Source organism: Macaca nemestrina, chromosome 4, assembly GCF_043159975.1.
Source record: "Macaca nemestrina isolate mMacNem1 chromosome 4, mMacNem.hap1, whole genome shotgun sequence".
NCBI classification, from domain to species: Eukaryota; Metazoa; Chordata; class Mammalia; order Primates; family Cercopithecidae; genus Macaca; species Macaca nemestrina.
The window spans coordinates 53,662,760-53,682,528 of record NC_092128.1 but is presented as its reverse complement, the minus strand read 5'-3'; the positions used below and the strand labels follow the sequence as shown (position 1 = coordinate 53,682,528).

The 19,769-nt window shown below is 47.8% G+C and overlaps 1 protein-coding gene across 14 annotated transcripts in view; it reads right to left on the bottom strand.

Annotated features, from left to right (window-relative positions):
* Positions 1-862: 862 nt before the first annotated feature.
* The window catches only part of LOC105475327 (ataxin 7 like 1), a 272,598-nt gene continuing 253,691 nt past the window's right edge, over positions 863-19,769 (bottom strand). For 6 of the 14 annotated variants that reach the window (XM_011730472.3, XM_011730470.3, XM_071094704.1 and 3 more), the window contains 5 exons: positions 16,606-16,727; positions 14,215-14,520; positions 10,314-11,262; positions 6,968-7,042; positions 864-4,412 (listed from right to left, as the gene is read on the bottom strand). In XM_011730472.3, coding sequence (XP_011728774.1) covers positions 4,371-4,412; positions 6,968-7,042; positions 10,314-11,262; positions 14,215-14,520; positions 16,606-16,727 — 1,494 coding nt within the window. In that variant the 3' untranslated portion in view covers positions 864-4,370. Of the gene's footprint in view, positions 4,413-6,967; positions 7,043-10,313; positions 11,263-14,214; positions 14,521-16,605; positions 16,728-19,769 lie in introns of all 14 variants that reach the window. The other 8 variants (XM_071094706.1, XM_011730482.3, XM_011730475.3 and 5 more) reach the window with 7 other exon arrangements.

Here is a 19,769-nt window from a genome sequence, read left to right as displayed (position 1 = left end):
CTCCCGGGCTCAAGTGATCCTCCCGCCTGAGCCCGCCAAATAGCTGGGATCACAGTTGCGCACCACCATGCCCGGCTTTTTTTTTTTTTTTTTTTTTGAGACAGGGTCTCTTTGTATTGCCCAGGCTGGCACACACTTCTCTTTATAGTTACTGTCATCATCTTTCGATCACACTGATGTTCTCCTTCACTTTGTCTCTTGCAATAGCTTCCCACTGATCCACCACACAGTGGCTAGAGTGCCCTTTCAACAGATCACAGTACCGCGGTCCTCCTTAAAGCCCTTCCAAGGATTCCCACTGAATCTGACACACAATTCAAACTCCCTAAAGGCCTTTTGTGGCCTCGTCCCTGTCCTCTGTCCATCTCTCTGCCCCTGGGGTCTGTCCACAATGGATGCTCTTTAGGCGTCCTGCCTTCAGATCACTTCTTCAGAGAGAACTTCCTGACAGCTGTCCCCTCTCCATCTTAAACGCTTCTCCTGTTACTTTCTCTCACAGAATTCAGTTCTTTCCACCATAGCGTTTGCCACAATCTGTAATTACTCATCTGACCATGTGTGTATTTATTTGCTTTCCCCGTCACTGGGTTGCTTCCAGACAGCAGCTGGGATCGTGTTTCTCACCCCTGAGCATGGAGCGCCTGGCTCAGGGGCAGGCACAGAGACGGTGCTCTCCAAGTACTCGCTGAATGAATCCACAGTCGTCTCCTGCCTCAAACACAGGTCTAGCAGGAAGGCTCTTCTGGTGACAATACTTTACCCCCGCAAAAAAAAAAAAAAAAAAAAAAAAAAGAGAAATATCAAAAATTTAAATTTTATGAAAACCCGAAGACTTTGTTTTACAAACATATAAATTATTTTATTTACAAAGCCATGTTACAAAAAAAAAAAAGCGAAAAAAAAAATACAATCGCTTACTGGAGAATATTTCCAGGCCTGGTGAGGAACCATGGCAGTATCAATAGAAACATGTTTGTTCTTTCCTTTTAAAACTGTAAGCCATAGAATTTACTATTTACACCTACTTTAGACATTTATTCTGCTTACAATATCACAGGCATGGAATGAACTCTATCTGATAGTGCTAATACATAAAGGTGCGGGACGAAGAAGGAAAATACTTAGTGTTACAAAATATGGATTGTAGAAAAGAAACCCACTCCACAAGTGTGGCATTTGTTTAGAATGATTGGACATGCTTTCTTCAAAATTTTTCTGGAAAATATTCTAAAATCGGTAGTAGGAAAGGACAAATGAGCAGGTGCAAATTCTTGTCTGTGCAACAACAGTTATTTAATATACCCCATGACTGACCAGCTACGTAAAACCCACAGAGTTTTGTTAAAGTGCCATGGGCCGACAGCATAACAAAATATAAGGTGTAAATAGAAAATTTCTTTTTTTCCTTTTTTAAAACAAGAGTTCACTGAGAATCAGCAATAATAGAATATGCTGTATAAACTATTCTCTACAAAGGTTGATCAGCGTTATTTACAATTGGTACATTGATACAAAAGAAGGCATACAAGTTATCCAAGTCGCTTTTTTTTTCTTTTTTTCTTTTTTTTTCTTCTTTTTTTATGGCTGACAGGTCTATGCATTGCGTTATGCTTAACAACCAGAGCTTTCGAGCCTCTATGGCTGGCGACAAGTCAGGAGATCTTCAGGCAAAGAGGGGTGTGTGCAGTCAAGGGGCTGGGAGAGAAGACTGAGTGGGTGTGCAGAACAGAAGGACCCAGAGGACATCACCCTAAAAATGTTTTATAGGCTGCTCCAGTTTAACTCCATTAAGACAAACCCAAAAAGAACCTTTTATTTGTATTCCGTTTTTCAAGCTGCAAGTTTTTAATACATCACTGTAAAGTAAACCTGTGGTTGGTTGCAAAGGAAGAATACCGTGGGCTTTCCCTTTTTGCCCAGTTTTCCAGAAATGTCCTCACCTTGGTCATAGCCAGTCTTTTGACAAAGTAAGCAGCATTCGATGAGGGGGTGGGGGGTGGGGGGGGGCTCTTTATTTCAGCTTCCAATTCAAGATGTAGAGAGCTACAATGTCTAAACCTATTGAATTGCTCCTTTAGTCCTTGAGACATTATTTCTCAGAAGCAGCCACTTAATCTCTCAACCTTTGTTTTCCCTCTTTGACCATAAGAGTTTATAAATCAGAGGGTTATTTTGTTGCGGAGATTTTGTTTTGTTTTTACTCCTGCAAGTTTTACAACTCAAAATAAATTATAAAAAACAACAGACCTCTGAAACCCAACAGGACAAAATTGTGCAAAAATAACAAAGATATGTACATACTTTTCAATCTGAAGAAATGTACAATAAAAACATAATTCAAAGAACAGTTTAAAAATATAAACATTGCTTAAACTTTCCTAAGTTTCATATTGTTTCTGAAACTATTCTGGTCAGTTAGCTCTGCAATATAGTAAAACATAAATTATTACAAAATTAACACTATAAAAATTTACTTTAAGAATATCTTCTAAATTTTTTTTCAAAGGGTCTAACCTTGTTTATAATTTCTTAAACATTTATAAGTCTTAAAATCTGCCTTAACTTTTTTTTTTTAAAAAGAAAAAGTAACAATCGTCCCTTCACTTTGCAGTCTCTTTCCCCAAGACGTAAATAAACCAGCATATAAGTGCACTTTTAACACTGCAGAAATAAAAATGAAATCATCCGAACTAATGTCCTGGTACTTAATATCAACTCCTGATTTTTAAAAAAATCATTTCGTATGAAAAAATTTAGTAATCCTATATGAAACACTCACTGTCAGTGCAATTCCATTGATGCAAATCACTCCATTTACCTCCCGTCTTTGCAATTCCAATTGTGTGGTGAAACCTAACAGTGGTCTGATCTTTGGGTTGGGGGAATGCGAAAGAAAAGGAAAACTTTTGGTTGGGGATGAGGGTTCTGCCCAGCCGTGAAACTAGCATTCATTTCTGATTTAGGGATGAAGCAAAACCTCCCAGTATCTCTGCTATACATCGTACGCAAAGTTACATGATTAATAGCACAGAACACCTATTTTATGTTGTGAATTCCTTTCCTGATCATGATTCCCTACTAGAGCTGACGGTATTGCTGTTTTTTTCAAAACTCCAGTGTGAATAGTTCTATGGCTGCAGGGCTCCAGCATGGCTCTTCCAAATGGCTGTTCTTCACTGAGCAGTGGCTGTCCTTACCATTCCTTCTTGGGGACGGCTGTCTCTAACACAGCAAAAGCTGATCCATGGGTGTGCTGATCCCACCAGGTCCCTGTGGCCCAGGGCATGGGGGTGGGTGGGAAATGCTATTATTTCTTCTCACAAAAGGTGTGACACATACCCTTTTGCAGAAGCTCTCCCTGGAGGGCTCTTCCTAGCCCAGGAAGGCAGCCTAAGAACCTTTAGCAGCTGTGGTCACTGTGCCTCCTCATGGCGTGGCTTTCTGGGTTCTCATGACCTTTTTCCTGGGATTTCTCCCTCCTAGCTCACCCTGCTGTGGGCATGGGCACACTGATCCCTGGAAGGGATTCTGTAGATTCCTGACCAGCTCAGACCACCACAGTCCCCAGTTTTTTTTTTAGGGGTCATCTCCTAGCCACCATGCTCTGTTTGCTGCCACCTTCCCAAACCTGTTCTGGCCCCTGTCCCTGACTGGTTTATCCTTTCTGAGCTGCACAGCTGGCCAGTGGTATTAGGTAAACCACATGACTAAATGGCCACTGTTCTCAATCTTGCTTCTAGCATTTGGCTCCAGCCATGGTGGGCTGTGGAAACCCGATGAGGGAACCCCACCCACCCTCCAACTCTCCACTCTCAGCTCCTCCCCAGCAAAGTCCCCTCTCCCTGCAGGCAGTCCTGAGGGGATCCTAGGAGAGCCAGGTCCTTTGAAGGCCAGTGAGGACCCAGAGAGTGGCAGATGTGGGGACGGAAGGGATCGTGTGGAGAGGACAGGAAGAAAAAGGGCTCTGCCTGTGCTGAAGTTCAGGAGCTTTAGAGCATGCCAACCTGAACCAACATTCTGCAATGTCTACTGTCATGGCTGGAGCAAAAGGATGGTACAGTAGCAGCATCAGGAGCTAGGGGAATGACCCCAAATTTGGAAGAATGTAAAAACATGGCAAATGAAAGAAAAGACAACGGAAACCAAACACTGGAACTGTTTTCTGTAAATCTCAAATTCACGTTCTTTTGCCTTTTTCTTTAAAACTAAAAATTGGTCAGTTAAAAAAGAAGAAGAAAGGCCAGAGTCACAGGGAGTACACAGAAAACAGACTCTCCCTCCAGCCCACTCCCCTCCCTCCTCCTCCCTGTGGCCTCCTGGGATGGGATTAGGTGGCCTGGAATTGGTGTGGAAGTGGCTTCATAGTCTTGTTATGGAAGAGTCCTTATCCTGCCCGTTCTGTTTGTGTTCTTCTAGGAAAGAAAAGAAAAACTTGTTTCAAAACCGTACAATTGAGATTACCCATGAGAATTCAAGGATGGAGCCTCAGTTTTCTCATCTATAATAGAGAGGACAATATCCCACCTCCCGTATCTGGCAAAGGGCAGCTGAAATAGCAAATGAGATGATGGATCTAAAGGACCCAATAGCAAATGAGGTGATGGATCCATGCGTGTAAGGCAGTCACAGAGGTCCTCACTGTGGAGGAAAACACAAGGACGAATGCCACGGACATTCCTGGGAGGCCTCTGTGGGAGAGTGGAGAGAATAATTGATGCCTTCATTTTTGTTCTCCATTAGTTTACCTTTTCCTACCTAACTTACAGAGGACACAGCAAATTATCTCAGGAAGGATTCTAGTGTTGGGTTAAACATACGGGCTTTGGAAAGAGAGATTTTGGGTTCAAGTTACTTGGCTTCTTAGTGTAGCCATCTTCATCTGTAATCATCTTGTCCCTCACAGGGTTGTGAAAAGGTTTAAATGTGTGTAGTGTGTGTAAAGGACATGGCACACAGCCCTCTCTCTGCAGGCAGAGAGTGCTAAACAAGTGGTGGCCATTATTGTGTTTGTCAGGGCTGATTGCCAGCGTTTTGGGTTCCCAGCAGGTGTAGCCGGAGCTATAGGCACATGCAAGCCGTGTTTGGTGAGGGTGCAAGAGGAATCATCAACAGAGGCTGACGGTCTGCGTGTAAACGTGCCTCCCCGCCCCAGCACACATGATGAGCTGCAAGTGTTCTGGCACAAAAACGGCTCAAAATGGTGAGGAGACTCTCCCTGGCCTGGGGATACAAAAACCATTTCCCCATAATCTTCACCCAAACTCGACCCAAAATGTGTGAGAAAATCCTAAAGGGCAAAACACAGACAGGCACGTAGATATTTTTCTATTTGGTGTCTACAAAACATGCGGCACATCTAAGGCAACATAACAACACAGTTATACACACACGCACACCCACACATCTTCCAATCATGTGTAAGGGGCAAAAGCCACCCCCAAATCCTTCCTTGTCCGCCCTAGACACATATGCACACACCCCATTGAGAAAATCATTTATCACAGGCGTACACATCAACTACTCTTATACCTCAAGTTTATAAAAACTACTAAGTCTACCCTGAATACTGCTGCCATGAAACTGCATCCTGAATGGTGGCTGTAGTTCGCCAGAGGCTTTTGAGAGAGTGCTGATGGACAGATACCATGGGCAAAGCCTCCCCCTCCTCTTAAAAAAAAAAAGTTTTTTTTTTCAAGCAATTCTCCTGCCTCAGCCTCCTGAGTAGCTGGGATTACAGGTGCACACCACCACGCCCAGCTAATTTTGCATTTTTAGTAGAGATGGGGTTTCACCATGTGGGCAAGGCTAGTCTCGAACTCCTGGCCTCGTGATCCGCCCGCCTCAGTCTCCCGAAGTGCTGGGATCACAGGCATAAGCCACTGTGCCCGGCCTAAAAAAATTTTTTTTTGAGATAGGATCTTGCTCTGTTGCCCAGGCTGGAGTGCAAGGTGCAATCACAGCTCACTGCAGCCTCAACCTCTCGGACTTAAGTGATTCTCCTGCCTCAGCTTCCTGAATAGCTGGGACTATAGGCATGTGCCACCACGCCTGGCTATTTAAATTTTTTGTAAAGATAGGGTCTCAAGCCTAAGCTGGTCTCAAACTACTGGGCTCAAACTATCCCCCTGCCTTGGCCTCCCAAAGTGCTGGGATTATAGGTGTGAGGCATCACACCTGGCTGGCAAGTCCCTCCCGCTTTTTTTTTTCTTGAGATAGAGTCTCACTCTGTCACCCAGGCTGGAGTGCAGTGGCGCAATCTCGGCTCACTTCAACCTCTACCTCCCTGGTTCAAGCAATTATCCTGCCTCAGCCTCCCGAGTAGCTGGGACTACAGGCACGCACCACCACGCCTGGCTAATTTTTGTATTTTTTAGTAGAGACGGTGTTTCACTATATTGGCCAGGCTGGTCTCAAACTCCTGACCTCGTGATCCACCCATCTTAACCTCCTAAAGTGTTGGGATTACAGGCATGAGCTGCCGCGCCCGGCCGCAAGTCCCTTTAAACCATATCATCTTCTTTAATATTCACAATAGCCTTGGGAGGGAAGCACCAATTTTGCCTTTTAATGAATGAAAAAAAAACCCAACAGACTCAGAGAAGTAATGTGCCTAAGCTCGTACAGCTGGTAATAATAGCTAACACTTGTGGGTTTACTGTGTGCCAGGCATTTTCTAGAGGCTTTACATCAATAAGCTAATCCTCACAAAATCCATAGACGGCAGGGGCCAGTATGATTCTCACTTTATAGATGGAGGAAATGGAAGCACAGAGAAGTTAAGTAACTTGCCCAAGGGCACACAGCTAACTAGAAGGCCTAGGTTTGGAAGCCAGGTAGCCATGCTCTTAACTGCAGATGAGGTTTGAATCAGGGTCTGACCCCAATGCCCAAACTCTTTCCACTCTGCTGATGACCATATGAATTTTTGCCTCCCCACCCCCAGCCCACCCCGCCCCCAGCAACTTACCTGTCGGCTGTGTCCTGGGCTAGATATACTTGAAGGACTGGATTGTGACAAAGCTAGGCTGCTATTTTTCCCAACCTGAAAGACACCATTGAAGCCCCACTCAGACACCTGAGCCAGCCTGGGAAGTGCCCGCCAATGCCACATGTTCTAGGGGAAAGAAGGGCTGCACAATGCCTGCTTCATTCCCTCACATTGGCTTGGAACTGGTGTTTCCATCTTAAGTGGCAGAGGAAATGAAAATGTTGCAGAGGGTGCCTCGAGGGATGCCCTTTCCTTCCCAGAGTTAAAGTGGAATGGTGAGGACTCCTCACACTGCTCGCTAGCTGGCTGGACCCCAACAGGGAGGGATGAGGATGAAGGCATCTGGTGGAGAAGCCTGGCCCCTCCTGGGAGCTTCACTCAGTAGAGGCTGGGCTTTTCTACCTGTGGCCAAAGGGTCACACAGCTCATCCACCTCTGACCCTCCATCCCAAACCCATCTCGTTTCCAGCCCAGACTCCCTCAACCTGGCTGCAGATAAAACACCTGGATCTTTTGCTGGGTCAGTTTTCCTGGCTAGGAGATGTAACGCACATGCGACTGTTCTTTAGGAAAATAGCACGATGGTGCTGGGCTTCTCCCTCACATGGAGGGAGGACAGGAACGCTGTGCATATGGGTGTGGCCACTGTGCCGTTCCCCTTCCTCTGGGACTGTCCTTCACACAATGGGCCTGGTCCTTGGGGAAGCTGATGCCAGGCACTAACCAGTCCCTGTCTAGTCTGCAAAGGCAGCTTGAACTTTCATCCTATAAACTGCTCCTCTTCTCCACTAACTTGCCTTTATGTAAAGACATTTGCCTTACATTATTTTATTTATTTTTGAGACAGAGTCTTGCTGTGTCATCCAGGCTGGAGTGCAGTGGCATGATCTTGGCTCACTGCAACCTCTGCCTCTGGGGTTCAAGCGATTCTCCTGCCTCAGCCTCCTGAGTAGCTGGGATTACAGGTGCGTGCCACCCTGCCCGGCTAATTTTTGTATTTTTAATAGAGACAAGTTGGCCAGGCTGGTCTCCAACTCCTGACCTCGGATAATCCACCCACCTCGGCCTCCCAAAATGCTGGGATTACAGGTGAGAGCCACCGCACCTGGCTACATTCACAGTCTTAATTTTTGTTCCGTTTAATAGCCCTGTGGCAACTTCTGGCCTTATACCAACCAGATACAATTAAATAGATCTCCAGATTGTTCCCAAAGTAAAGGTTTATCTTGGATTTCTCAATCTCATGCATTGACCCCTGATCTCCTAGCAGAATTAACACAGATCCCAAGGGCCTTTGCCTTTCCTTAATACTTGGAAATCACTGGTGATAAAGCCTTTTCTTAATGCCCTAGTGACAAGCACCGAGGTACCACCTGCATTAGAGAACCAATGCTGACCAGATCCAAGGCAGCCATTAAATGCATCCGTGTTTTTCAATTCCCTCCTGATGAGCACTTGGCTGCTCCTTTCACCACTGCTTCTGGCTGACTCGGCATTTACTAAGCATTTCCTACAGTCCTGCAGACCAAAGAATCAACAGAGCCACATCTACTCAACACAGAGGGACTCTGTTAATGGCACAGAGGCTAAGAGGCCAGACTCCAGAGCCAAAATGCCTGGGTTTAAATCCTAGCCTAACTATTGACTCGCTGTGTGACTTTGGGTGCCTTGCTTAACCTTCCTGTGCCTTGGTTCACTCATCTGTAAAAGGGGAATAACAGCAAGTAATTATAAAATGAGTTAATACACATGAAGTGCTTGGAACAGCGCCCATCACCTACGTGTTAGCTGCTGGGACTGTATCTAAAATGAGTGAGATACCACGGCCTTGCTGTCCAACGTGTGGCCTGCAAACCTGTGCAGCCATGTGGCCTGGGAGACTGTCAGAAATGCAGACTCCTAGGCCCCTGCCCAGGTCTGCTGACCGAGAATCAGAATGTTCACATGCCCCCCGGAGTTATTCGTGTACACGTTCAAGCTTGAGAGGCCTTGGCTCTGTCCTCCATCCTGGGCCCTGGTGGTGACACCCACCAGCAGTTTAGCCTCCGGGGAGAGCCCTGTGGGTACCGGCCCGCCTCCCTCACACCCCTGGCCGTGGGGAGTCAGAACAGTGCCCTCGGCTCAAGCAAGAGGACCTGTGTCTCCCCCTCCTCTCACCTTGGCCTCGGTTTGCAGCTTGTCTGGCCCTTGGGTTCCAAACTTGCTGTTTCTCATGTGTTTGTGATTTGTGACTCCCCCTCAGGCTGTGCTCTTTGTGAGGTTATAACAAGTCTCATAAGTGGTGACATAAAACATTAAAATATCTCTTGACAACTGCCTCCCATTGCTCCAAAGTCCTCAACCCTAGGTGGGGTTGGGCTTGGGGTTTGGTTCCCTTGATTCCATGTAACGGTCTCTGGACACACTGCCCTGATGGGTCCAGGCTCCCGGGCGGGTTGCCTGGCCCTCGTCAGACCTGGCTCCGCAGAGAATCCGAGGCTGGGCCCTTCCCCACGTCTGCTCCCTTATCTATATGCCCAACCGGCCCCAGAGGCTGGGGTGGGGGTGGAGGTGGGGGTGGGCTTTCCTAAGTAGCCCCCCCAGCCGGAGGAGAAGGACTAGACTCAGGGATGAGAACAGAGCTCAAGGGAAAGAAACATGTATCCTTCTCAGACCACGCCACACTCTCTCGGCCTCCTCACCATACACACTCCTATCTGTACCATGGCATTGAACACTTCCTTGCCAGCTGGTGGCAGTTGCAGTTTTCCTTTAGGAAGGAAAGAGTTCTATCAGGAGGAGGTGGGGGTCGAGGCAGCCTAGGAAAGTGGGAAGGACAGTCACCTGGGAGCCAGACACAGGCGCTCCCACTCCCAGGTGGGACCCCGGGTTAGCATTTAACCTGCCTGGGTCTCAAGCTCTTCCTAAGGGGGTTCCAACTGATCAGATCAAACTTCTTAGCAACAGAACTCTTTACTGACAATGTCCTCAGAACCTCAAAAGATAAAACTGACCGATGTGGAGTGGGGAACTCAGAATCTCTCTGTGCCTCAGTTTACTCATCTGTGAAGTGATAACTGCACCCACTGCACTGGGGTGTCATGCGGATTCAGTGAGGTAATAACCGTAAAGTGCTGAAAATAGCGCCTAGCACGTAGTGGGTGTGGTATCAAGTACTTGTTCAATAAAGTGCTCTCAAAGCAGAGGGTGAAAACTGCCTTCGGGGAAAATGAGAAAAGGAGTCAAGCTTGTGTTACCTGTTGGAGCCGCCTGGCTAAGCAGGGGCGCTGCCCAGCTCCCCCTGCCCCCCCAGAGCCGGTGAAGGCGGTGCCAGGAGGTCCCTTACCTGCCGAGAGGAGGTGCTGTTAACGGGATCGGGCACCGGTGCGAGAAGGCTGGGCGGGTTCTTTTTGTGAACGCTATTCATACCAGGCATTTTAGTGATTTTACAGGCTTTGCTACTAGAACTTGAGTTCTTACGCTTTTTTCCTTCTGATTTGTCAAAAGAGAGGGGCAGAGAAGACACAGCATTGTGTGAGGCCAGAGAGAGGTCCCCTGCGTGGAGCGCAAGGGAGGGCACAGAGAGGGGACCGGAGTCACTGCTGCCTCCCACCGCGCCCACCTGTCTCACTATGTCCGCGGGGCCGCTGGGCAGCGAGGTCCGTCCTGAGGGCTCCAGTTTGGCACTGAGTGGGCTCACCCCATTGTTTGAGTTGTGCACAGACAGATTGTTATAGGGAGGGGCCGCCTGATAGGAGTTCAAAGCAGAACTGGCATTCAAAACACAGTTCTTTTTGTGAGGCCCTGACAGTGGAGACGAGAGGGATGTCTGCAAGGATGAGGAGGAGGAGGAGGAGGAAGGCGAAGACTGTGGCTTCCTCTTTTTGTTACTTGGAGACTCGTCGCTACGGGTGGACAGGTCTTTGACTTTTGAGGATTTGCTGGTTTTGGTTTTGGATGGCTTGTGGGATGGGGAAGGGATGACAGCTGGTATCGGGGACACGGCGGATGGGGCCTTGAAGGTTGAGTCCATGATGCTGAGGGTTGCGGCCACATGAGGGAAAGCTGTGGTGTGGGACATGAGGGCGCTCGGGTCCGGCGATGTCACGAAAGCTGCGTTTGAGAGCATGGCTGATGTCATTATGTAAGAAGAGGTGAGCCTCGAGCTGATGGGAGCTGAAGGAAGATACACAGCACTGGGGTTGCTGAAAGGCTGCAAAACGGATGCTGGAACAGGGTTGGTGATGTGGGCTGCTGGCGAGGGCAGGGGGCTATCTGCCGCAGGAGGGATCTTCCTAAATATGAGAGAAGAGTGAAAGAATCAGTGAGACACCGGGTTGGCATTGCTTAGGAGGCTCGATGACGTTTGAGCATCAGGGCTCCAGAGGACACCCCGGCAGAACCAGACTATGGAGAATGGAGCCTTGAAGGATGGGAGAATCTGAAGCATGGCCCCTCCTTATGGCACCCCCCATTGCAACATCCAGCAACCTAATTTTCATCACACTCAGCCTTTCAGATCCTTTTCTCCAGGCTTGGCTACTGGAGAAGGCCTGATTTTGGTTCATGAATAAAAGGTCAATGTTATTTAGAATAAAAATTTCCCCAGTATTCTCTCTCAACCACCGCCACCCTGCCTCCCCCACAACTCTCTTTTTTTTGGCAGCGATGAAGGTGGTTTTTAATGAGAAGTGATCATTTCACATGTAGGTCCTGGTTGCAAGTAAGAAATGTGAGGACAGGGCTTTGCTACCTGGACACAGGGGCCAGAGCTTCCCCCCTCCACCCACTCCAGCTTCTGCCCAGGGACTCTTGGGGCTTTCCTCACCCTGCTCTGGGCTGGAGGCAGTTGGGGAATGGCCCTCTCCAAGGCCAGCATCCTCCTGCCTTTGCTGTCTGCAGCCTCTGGTTCCCTCCACAGAGAGCCGTTTCCACATTGACTCGTGACTGCTGGCTCCTGGTGGCTGGGCCGTGGACGGTGAGGGGTTTGGGAATGGTGGGATGGCAAGTTGCCCATTCCCAGGACTAGCTTTGTTTTTTCCTATTCAGCCCACTCTACCTTAGCTCTTGCTCAGAGGAGTTGTCTGGGGTGTGGCTTTAGCAGGTCTTCCTGTCCTGTGTTAGGAAAAGGTGAGTGTGGGGACCCTCATGTGTCCAGAGAAGGAGATCAGGGATTTGTAGTTTGTTCTGAAGATAAATGTAGGATGTGGACAGGAGGAGAGAAACAGGAGGGGAGGGGAAACCCACTGTTTTCTTCTTTGGTCTTCTTGGAGCTTGGGGGGTGCCTCAGAGCAAACTCCCTGGAGCCAAGGCCAGCACTAGGCTGTGGCTTACTCTTGGGGCCTCCCTGCAAACTCCATCTTTTGATTTGCGCTGGGAGTGACTCCTCCTTTCATCCTACAGCCTGGAATGCTGCTGCTACTCTGGGGACCGGGAGGAGGCACAGCGGCCACAGGGACATTTGTTCTTGATTTTGCAGGAAAGCACATGGTCCTCGGGAGCCAGGTAAATGTGTTCAAGCTGGTCCTTTCCCATTTCTCACCTTGCTCCCTCTCCCGGTTTCCCTGGCAAATCATTTTCACTGTAGCTGGGGTTCACTAGCGATTAGGAACTAGCTTTCCTTCTTTGAAAGCAGCACATGAAGATGAGCAGGCCCAGAGCCTGTGCCCCTGTGGGCTAGAACACATGCAAGACAGGGCCTCACACCGTCCTTTCTCTTCTTTGGAGGCCACCCTCCCAGCTGTAGCATCAGGACCAGGTGCCAGGGAACTCTGGGAAGAGGCACTGCTGAGAGATAAACGTCTCTCCTAGCATTCCTCTCTGAAGATTCTGCTTTTGGCCTGCACTTTGGTGGAGTCTGTGACATCCATCTTTAGGGTAAAATCCAGAGGAATCCTTGTCCTTGAAAACGTCAGACCAAAGGGATCAAATATAAGAGAAAAATGTTGCCAAACTCACAACGGCCATGATGGCGTTGAGAATTTACATTCTCTCAAGCCTAAAGAAGGTAAGAGATCCTGTCGGCACTCAGCAAGGTGCCCTATAAATACTTGTTGCAATGAATGAATGAGTGAATGAATGGATGGATGAATGGGTAGGTGGATGGGTGAGCAGGTGGATTCTCAGCAGCATCATATCCATATGGTCAGGGACTATGCATGGTGGGCAAGGACTCCCATATGATCAGATTGGAAATGTCTACACACATCCTTAGAACTGTCTGGCCCCGCACAACCCCTTCCTAACAGGGGCAGGGAACATTTCTTAGAGGGGGAGACCCCTCCCAACTTTCCGGGTGCTTTTGTTGCCTTGCTGTGGTACTACAGGCAACCCACTCCATCTTTCCTTGACTCGTTTGCTTACCCACTAAAGTATAGATAGAAATACATGTGGGCAGAGGTTTGGCAGTTACTTGTAATAAAAAGTTATTTACAAATACCAGATGGCTCATTTAGAGAGGATTCCAATCAATGAATTTGAATGGGATCCATTTTTTTTTTTTAGACAGAGTCTTGCTCTGTTCCCCAGGCTGGAGTGCAGCAGCGCAATCTCAGCTCACTGCAAGCTCCGCCTCCTGGGTTCATGCCATTCTGCTGCCTCAGCCTCCCGAGTAGCTGGGACTACAGCACCCGCCACCACGCCCGGCTAATTTTTTGTGTTTTTAGTAGACACGGGGTTTCACCGTGATAGCCAGGATGGTCTTGATCTCCTAACCTTGTGATCCACCTGCCTCGGCCTCCCAAAGTGCTGGGATTACAGGCGTAAGCCACCGCACCCAGCCTGAATGGGATCCATTTTTAATGTCTCAATTTATAATTTTCCAATTAACTAGTATAAATTCACGTTTCAACTTGTGCTGAGTAGCAGAGTTGAAGTCCTAAATCTTACCTGGCTGACACTCAGGACTGGGATGGGTGCTCTTTTTAGGCACACTTTCTATCCCTTTCTTGCCTCACTAATCAAAAGGGGATAGTAGGGCAGGAAGGAAGATAGGGCAGGGGAGAAACAGGGTGAGGGGCATGTGGCAGCTCCCTGTCCCCAGGAGTCCCTTCCCCGCCGAGGCTAAACAGCTTATGTGTTTTTCTAGGTGCTAAATGACAGTGGATTTCAGCTTTGCTGGGCTGTGTCCTGGTGTAAGCTTCGCACACTGGCCCAGGGAAGTCCCACACTAAAGCCCACAGATGCAAATAAATTACTGACAGTGCCCAACCTCCCCTGCCAGGTGGCATGGAGGTCCAGATGCTGACCTGGCTGAAAGAGAATACTGTGTTGGCGGCTCCTGATGCAGAGTTAAATGCTTGTTAAAGAAAAAAGAGTCTTGGCCGTTCCTTTTCTTCCTAATGTCTTCCACGCCCCCATCGGCTGCCATCCCTCCAGGTTCGGGCCCGCCGGGGCCTGGGGTTTGGGCAGCGAGGTTGAGAGGGTAGCGGGGTGCTACGCTCTCCAGAGTTGACACCCAGGCAGCCCCAATGTTGCTCAGTGACAGCAGATTGGTTAGGCAAGTCCTGAACAGGGGGGAGGGACCTGATGCCCTGTGGCTCGGGTTTCTGTGCCTGAGGAGGAAAGGAATATGGAGCTTGAGCTGACAGGACACCAGGGAGTGAAATACAGATCAACACATTCCTTCCACGTGTCCGGGGTTGACACTTCCATAACACAGGGAGCAAAGAGCTGCGAGGATCACCAGGGCTGGCCGCCATCATGGGGAACAAGCACAGAGGCTCAATCACCAAGTAACTGAGAGCACGGTCACCCCACGTGCAGCACCAATTTGTTGCTGTTTGGAATGGACACAAGCAAATATCAAGGGTGCCCTTTAGACACACTGGGCAGTCACTTAAATGGGAAGAAATGATAAGCTTCTCTTGTGGCCCTTACCTACCTTATAGTAAATGTTAACATTTAGTGCTAAGTCTGCCATGAGAGCTCAATTCAGACACAAATGGGGCTCACTTCTCCTAGAAGTCCAGGTCTGGAGCTCTTTAGGCTTCCAGAAAGCGGCCTAAGGTGTCGTAGCTGCCTAGGGGAGAGGAGGAAACCTGGGAAAGGGGCAGATTTTGACTTCTGTTCCCTCCCATTTCTTAGGAATCCCTTCCTTGACTCTACTGGGCCTCAGTGGGCAGGTGGGGGCCCTCAGCTGTTGTCTTTCCTGGACTGTCTAGGCCCAGATTTACGTGATCCATGACTCAAATGGATGATGATATCTTGAGAGCTCACCTTTGTAGGAGTGGGGGATGGGGATACCCAGTGGGCCAGCCTTGTATTATCAAGTGGTCAAAATGGTAGCCACTTATGTGCTGTGGTTTGAGAGGGTCTAGGCCTATTATTTCTTCCCAATAGCATTCTTCCAGATTAAGGTTTCTTCCCTATTTATGAATCCCCTATTAAAATATAAGTACACTGGAAAGTGGATAGTAAAGGAACTTAAGAGAAAGGGAACATAAGTTGGAGTTTAGGGTAGAGAAGTACAAGTAGAGGTGGGCAGGGGATCCTAAGGAGATGGGAAGGGCCAAAGACAAACTTAACCAACTTCACAGCATTGCTCAGGATCTGCCCTGTTGGCAAGTGTACAGATGTTTTCACAGGACAGCAAACAACTAGAAATTGGTCGACAACCATAACGAAATCTTTAGATTTTTTTTTTTTTTTTTTTTTTGAGACGGAGTCTCCCTCTGTCACCCAGGGTGGAGTGCAGGGGTACGATCTCGGCTCACTGCAAACTCCGCCTTCGGGTTCAAGTGATTCTCCTGCCTTAGCCTCCTGAGTAGCTGGGATTACAGGTGTGTGCCACCACACCCAGCTAATTTTTTGTATTTTTGGTAGAGATGGGGTTTCACTATGTTGGCCAGGCTGGTCTTGAACTCCTGATCTCAGGTGATCTGCCCACCTCAGCCTCCCAAAGTGCTGGGATTACAGGCGTGAACCACCGTGCCTGGCTGAAATCTTTAGTTTTGATATTGTAGCATTAACATTACAAACAGAAGCATCTTCTTTTTTTTTTTTTTAAGAGAGAGAGGGTCTCGCTCCATTGCCCAGGCTGAGTGCAGTGGCACAATCATAGCTTACTGTGACCTTGAACTCTTGGGCTGAAGCGATCCTGCCACCCTAGGCCTTTCAAGTAGCTAGGATCATAAGTGTGCATCACTACACCCAGCTAATTGTTAAAAATTATTTTTTGTAGAGATGGGGTCTTGCTATGCTGCCCACGCTGGTCTCGAGCTCCTGGCCTCAAGCAATCCTCCCGCTTCGGCCTCCCAAGCGCTGGGATTACAGGCGTGAATCACTGCACTCAGCCAGAAGCATGTTCTTAATATCCTTAGATTCTCTAGGAGCAATAAAAAGGCCCTTTAACATAGGTAAACAAACAACATATTATCTAATATCCTTCTCATTTAGGAGATTACCAACACAAAAATGGTCTCCAAAAAAGACAAAGCATGTAACATATCATTTGTGCTTCTCAAAACCTTCAGGTAAACCATTAAGAAGAGTTGGTATTTAAGAATTAATCAAACATCCTGACTTCAGAATCATTTTGTTCTATGAAAAGTCAGCCACTGACATTTATTTGGAAAGTTAGGGTTCAGGTAACTGTGGGGCAGCTTGGATCTTATATTGCACAAAAGCTGCTCACTTACTTCCACATCTGTGAATTCAGGTGTTTTTCTACCATGGAGTTTAGTGCGAATCGAAAACGATCCCATCTTCTATCAAAAACATAGTACCCTCGTCCCATGAGGCGACTCCCAAATGAGCAAAACTGTGAGGAAAAAAAAATTTTAATTTTGATTACAGGTTAATAGGCTAATATAAACTATACAGAGAAAAATAACATTTGCATAAAAACACACAGGGGCACAATTTTACTCAAAATAAAGAAGCAAACTGTATGAAGCCAAAAATATTTCTGCAGTTCTGTAGTTTGAGCTCTGGATTTTCTGCAGAACCTCACATTGCAACTCAACAATAGCTACATTCAGTTTTCTGTGGCACAGAGGGGCTACGCTTTCTCCTCCTGGGATTGAGCCAGCATTTTTTGGTTAAGAAACAAATAACACCAGGCACAGTGGCTCATGCCTGTAATCCCAGCACTTTGGGAGGCTGAGGTGGGCAGATCACTTGAGGTCAGGAGTTTGAGACCAGTCTGGCCAACATGGTGAAGCCCCGTTTCTACTAAAAATATAAAAATTAGCCAGGCGTGGTGGCAGCGCCTGGGATCCCAGCTCTTAGGGAGGCTGAGGCAGGAGAATCGCTTGAACCCAGGAGGTGGAGGTTGCAGTGAGCTGAGACTGTGCCACTGCACTCCAGCCTGGGTGACAGACTGAGACTGTGTCTCAAAAAAAAAAAAAAAAAAAAAGAAAAGAAAAGAAACAACCAGCACCCAGGGTGACTTTTCAGGACCATCTGTCCTATTATCAGCCACATTTTCTCAAGGAACTTGGTGGTTCCCTGCTTCTCATGATAGTAATGGGAACTCCTCGTGCTAGTGTCCCAGGTCCCACCTTTCCTATCTGATGTCAACAGAGCCACTTTGCTTCCAGCCAGGCTAAATGCCTTCCTTTCCCAGTCTCGACCGCATTTCTGCCTCCAATCAGTCTTTGTAGGCTGTCCTGGGACACAGCACCACCTTGAAGCTTTTGTTCCTACTATTCCTTCTCCCCGTTGTCTCCTTCCTTCTTCTTTTTGTCAATCCCAATTCCCCACTCTCTCTCCTGGTTCCCTTATCAAGACTCTCATTTCCAGTGGCTCTCATCTGAATGATCTTCCCACTGTGAATTCCCATGGCACACCCATTGCCTGCTTTATTCCATTTTGCCTTGGACTCATGACATGGCTGTTTTACGTTATACACAGGATGCCTACATACCTGATTTGACTATCAGTGTATAGACAGGAGAGCCCATTCTCTTCCTTCTCCTTAGTATGAGGATAGGAGGCATTTGGGCTAACAAATAGATTGGGGAGACAGGGATCCACAAAATGTGTAAAGCACACTATCCCTCTTAAAATACGTGGATGAAATATCGGCATTCAGATGTTTAATAAACATTTGATTATGATGTTAGGACAACCGGAAGGCTCTCAGACAGAAATGCAAGAAGCAGCCTCAGAGAAGGTGACATTTGGCTGGTTTAGGGCTCAGGCGAGTCTGCAAATGACTCTATAACTCAAAAGCAGCTCTCCCCCTTCCTCCAGGCCTCCCAGCAGCTCCCTGGCCTCTCTCCCAGACACAGGGCTGGATTGGCACTCATTCCACAAACCCGTCCTGGAACCAGACTTTGGAACAGTTCTCAGGAGGAAATGTAAGACCTTCCCTTTGTTCTGTTTCTATTGGTGTTTTGGGGGTTTTCGCATTAAAATCTTGTCACCCATCAAATCTGGTACTGCTGATGAAAAACCCTTTTCTGCACCTTCATGTTAAGCGCTTACTGACCAAGCAAGAAAACATACAAAGGGAATTTGCCGACATAGAAGCTGGTCCCCGGCAGCATGTGGGAGCTCTTCCAGGTCTAGCATCATTTCTTCCCCCATTCCAATTGCTAAAGATGCACTGAGCAAGCATTCATTACAAACAATGATTTAATGTATCACTGGCCATGAGAGAAAGGACAAAGCAAAGACACAAATCTGTGGCCTTTCCATTTAAATCAGCAAAACATTAAGGGCACACAGCTGTGCCACATCCCGAGTTTAGCGAATCCACTGTAGCCTGGCAGGTTGTCATCTGAACAAATGTCTCGATGTGCTCCAGAGTCTGGCCTTTTGGCAGAGCCTTGTATTTCTTTCAGACTCAGGAGCTGGAGGCACCGTTTTGTCTTTGCTACCTGTGTATCTGATTCTGTACAGATGCGAGGCTAGGCCCTGAGAAGTTCCAGTTCCTGGCTGGCATGTTACGCCTCCAGCAGAGCTGTAGATCCTCACTGCGTGGGCCACCGTGGCAGACCCTACTGGTTGCCAACCTCACCAACTACCACCCACTCCCACCTCTGTCTTTTCCTTGCAAACAGAACCACACTTTTATTTTGATATCTGACACAGAGCAGTAATCAAGCGATCTCCTCCCAGAACCTTGGGATGAATCATGGCTGGTTCCTCCTGCGTCACTGCAACCCCTTCCTTCTCTGCTGCCAATTGATCTAGGGATGGGCATGTGACCCATTTCTGGTAGATATAAGGGGAAGTCTGCTGAGGTTTTCATAGGAAGATTTTCTTTCCTAACATAAGGCAGCATCTTGGAAGAAGACCCCTTTTCTGTTTGTCCCTTTCCAACCTGAGTAGCACACCACTGGGTGAGGATGAAATGTCAGAGCTGCAGCTGATGGACTGGGACCATGCATGAAAGGTAGAGGGAGTTGTAGAGATTGTCCCTCAGCTCCATGACATCGTGGAGAAGCTGAACCAAGCTTGGGAGCACCTGCCTCTACACTCCCTGCAATGTGATATAATTAAATGACCTTAGTTCTTGTGCCAGATGAGTTGAATGTTCTACTTCTGGCAGTCAAAGGCATCCTTAATCGTCCCTGACTACTTTCTGTACTAATCAAGAGGCAAAGTCTCAGGCTGATGTTCAGCCACAGGTAAGCATCATCCCCAGGAAAGAAAGTGAACTTGGCCTTCATTCATGACACAGAGAGGAGGGAAGAGGGATTCACTTGATCTTGATGCGGGCCAGGATGGATTTCACTTACACAGTCTAGAGACAGAGCTGATCCTGCAGGACTCAGGCTGGCACCAGAGTAAACCACCATGGGGTCCCATGTTCTAGGCCCCTGCATTCGGCTCTCCAATGGCAGCACCAGGC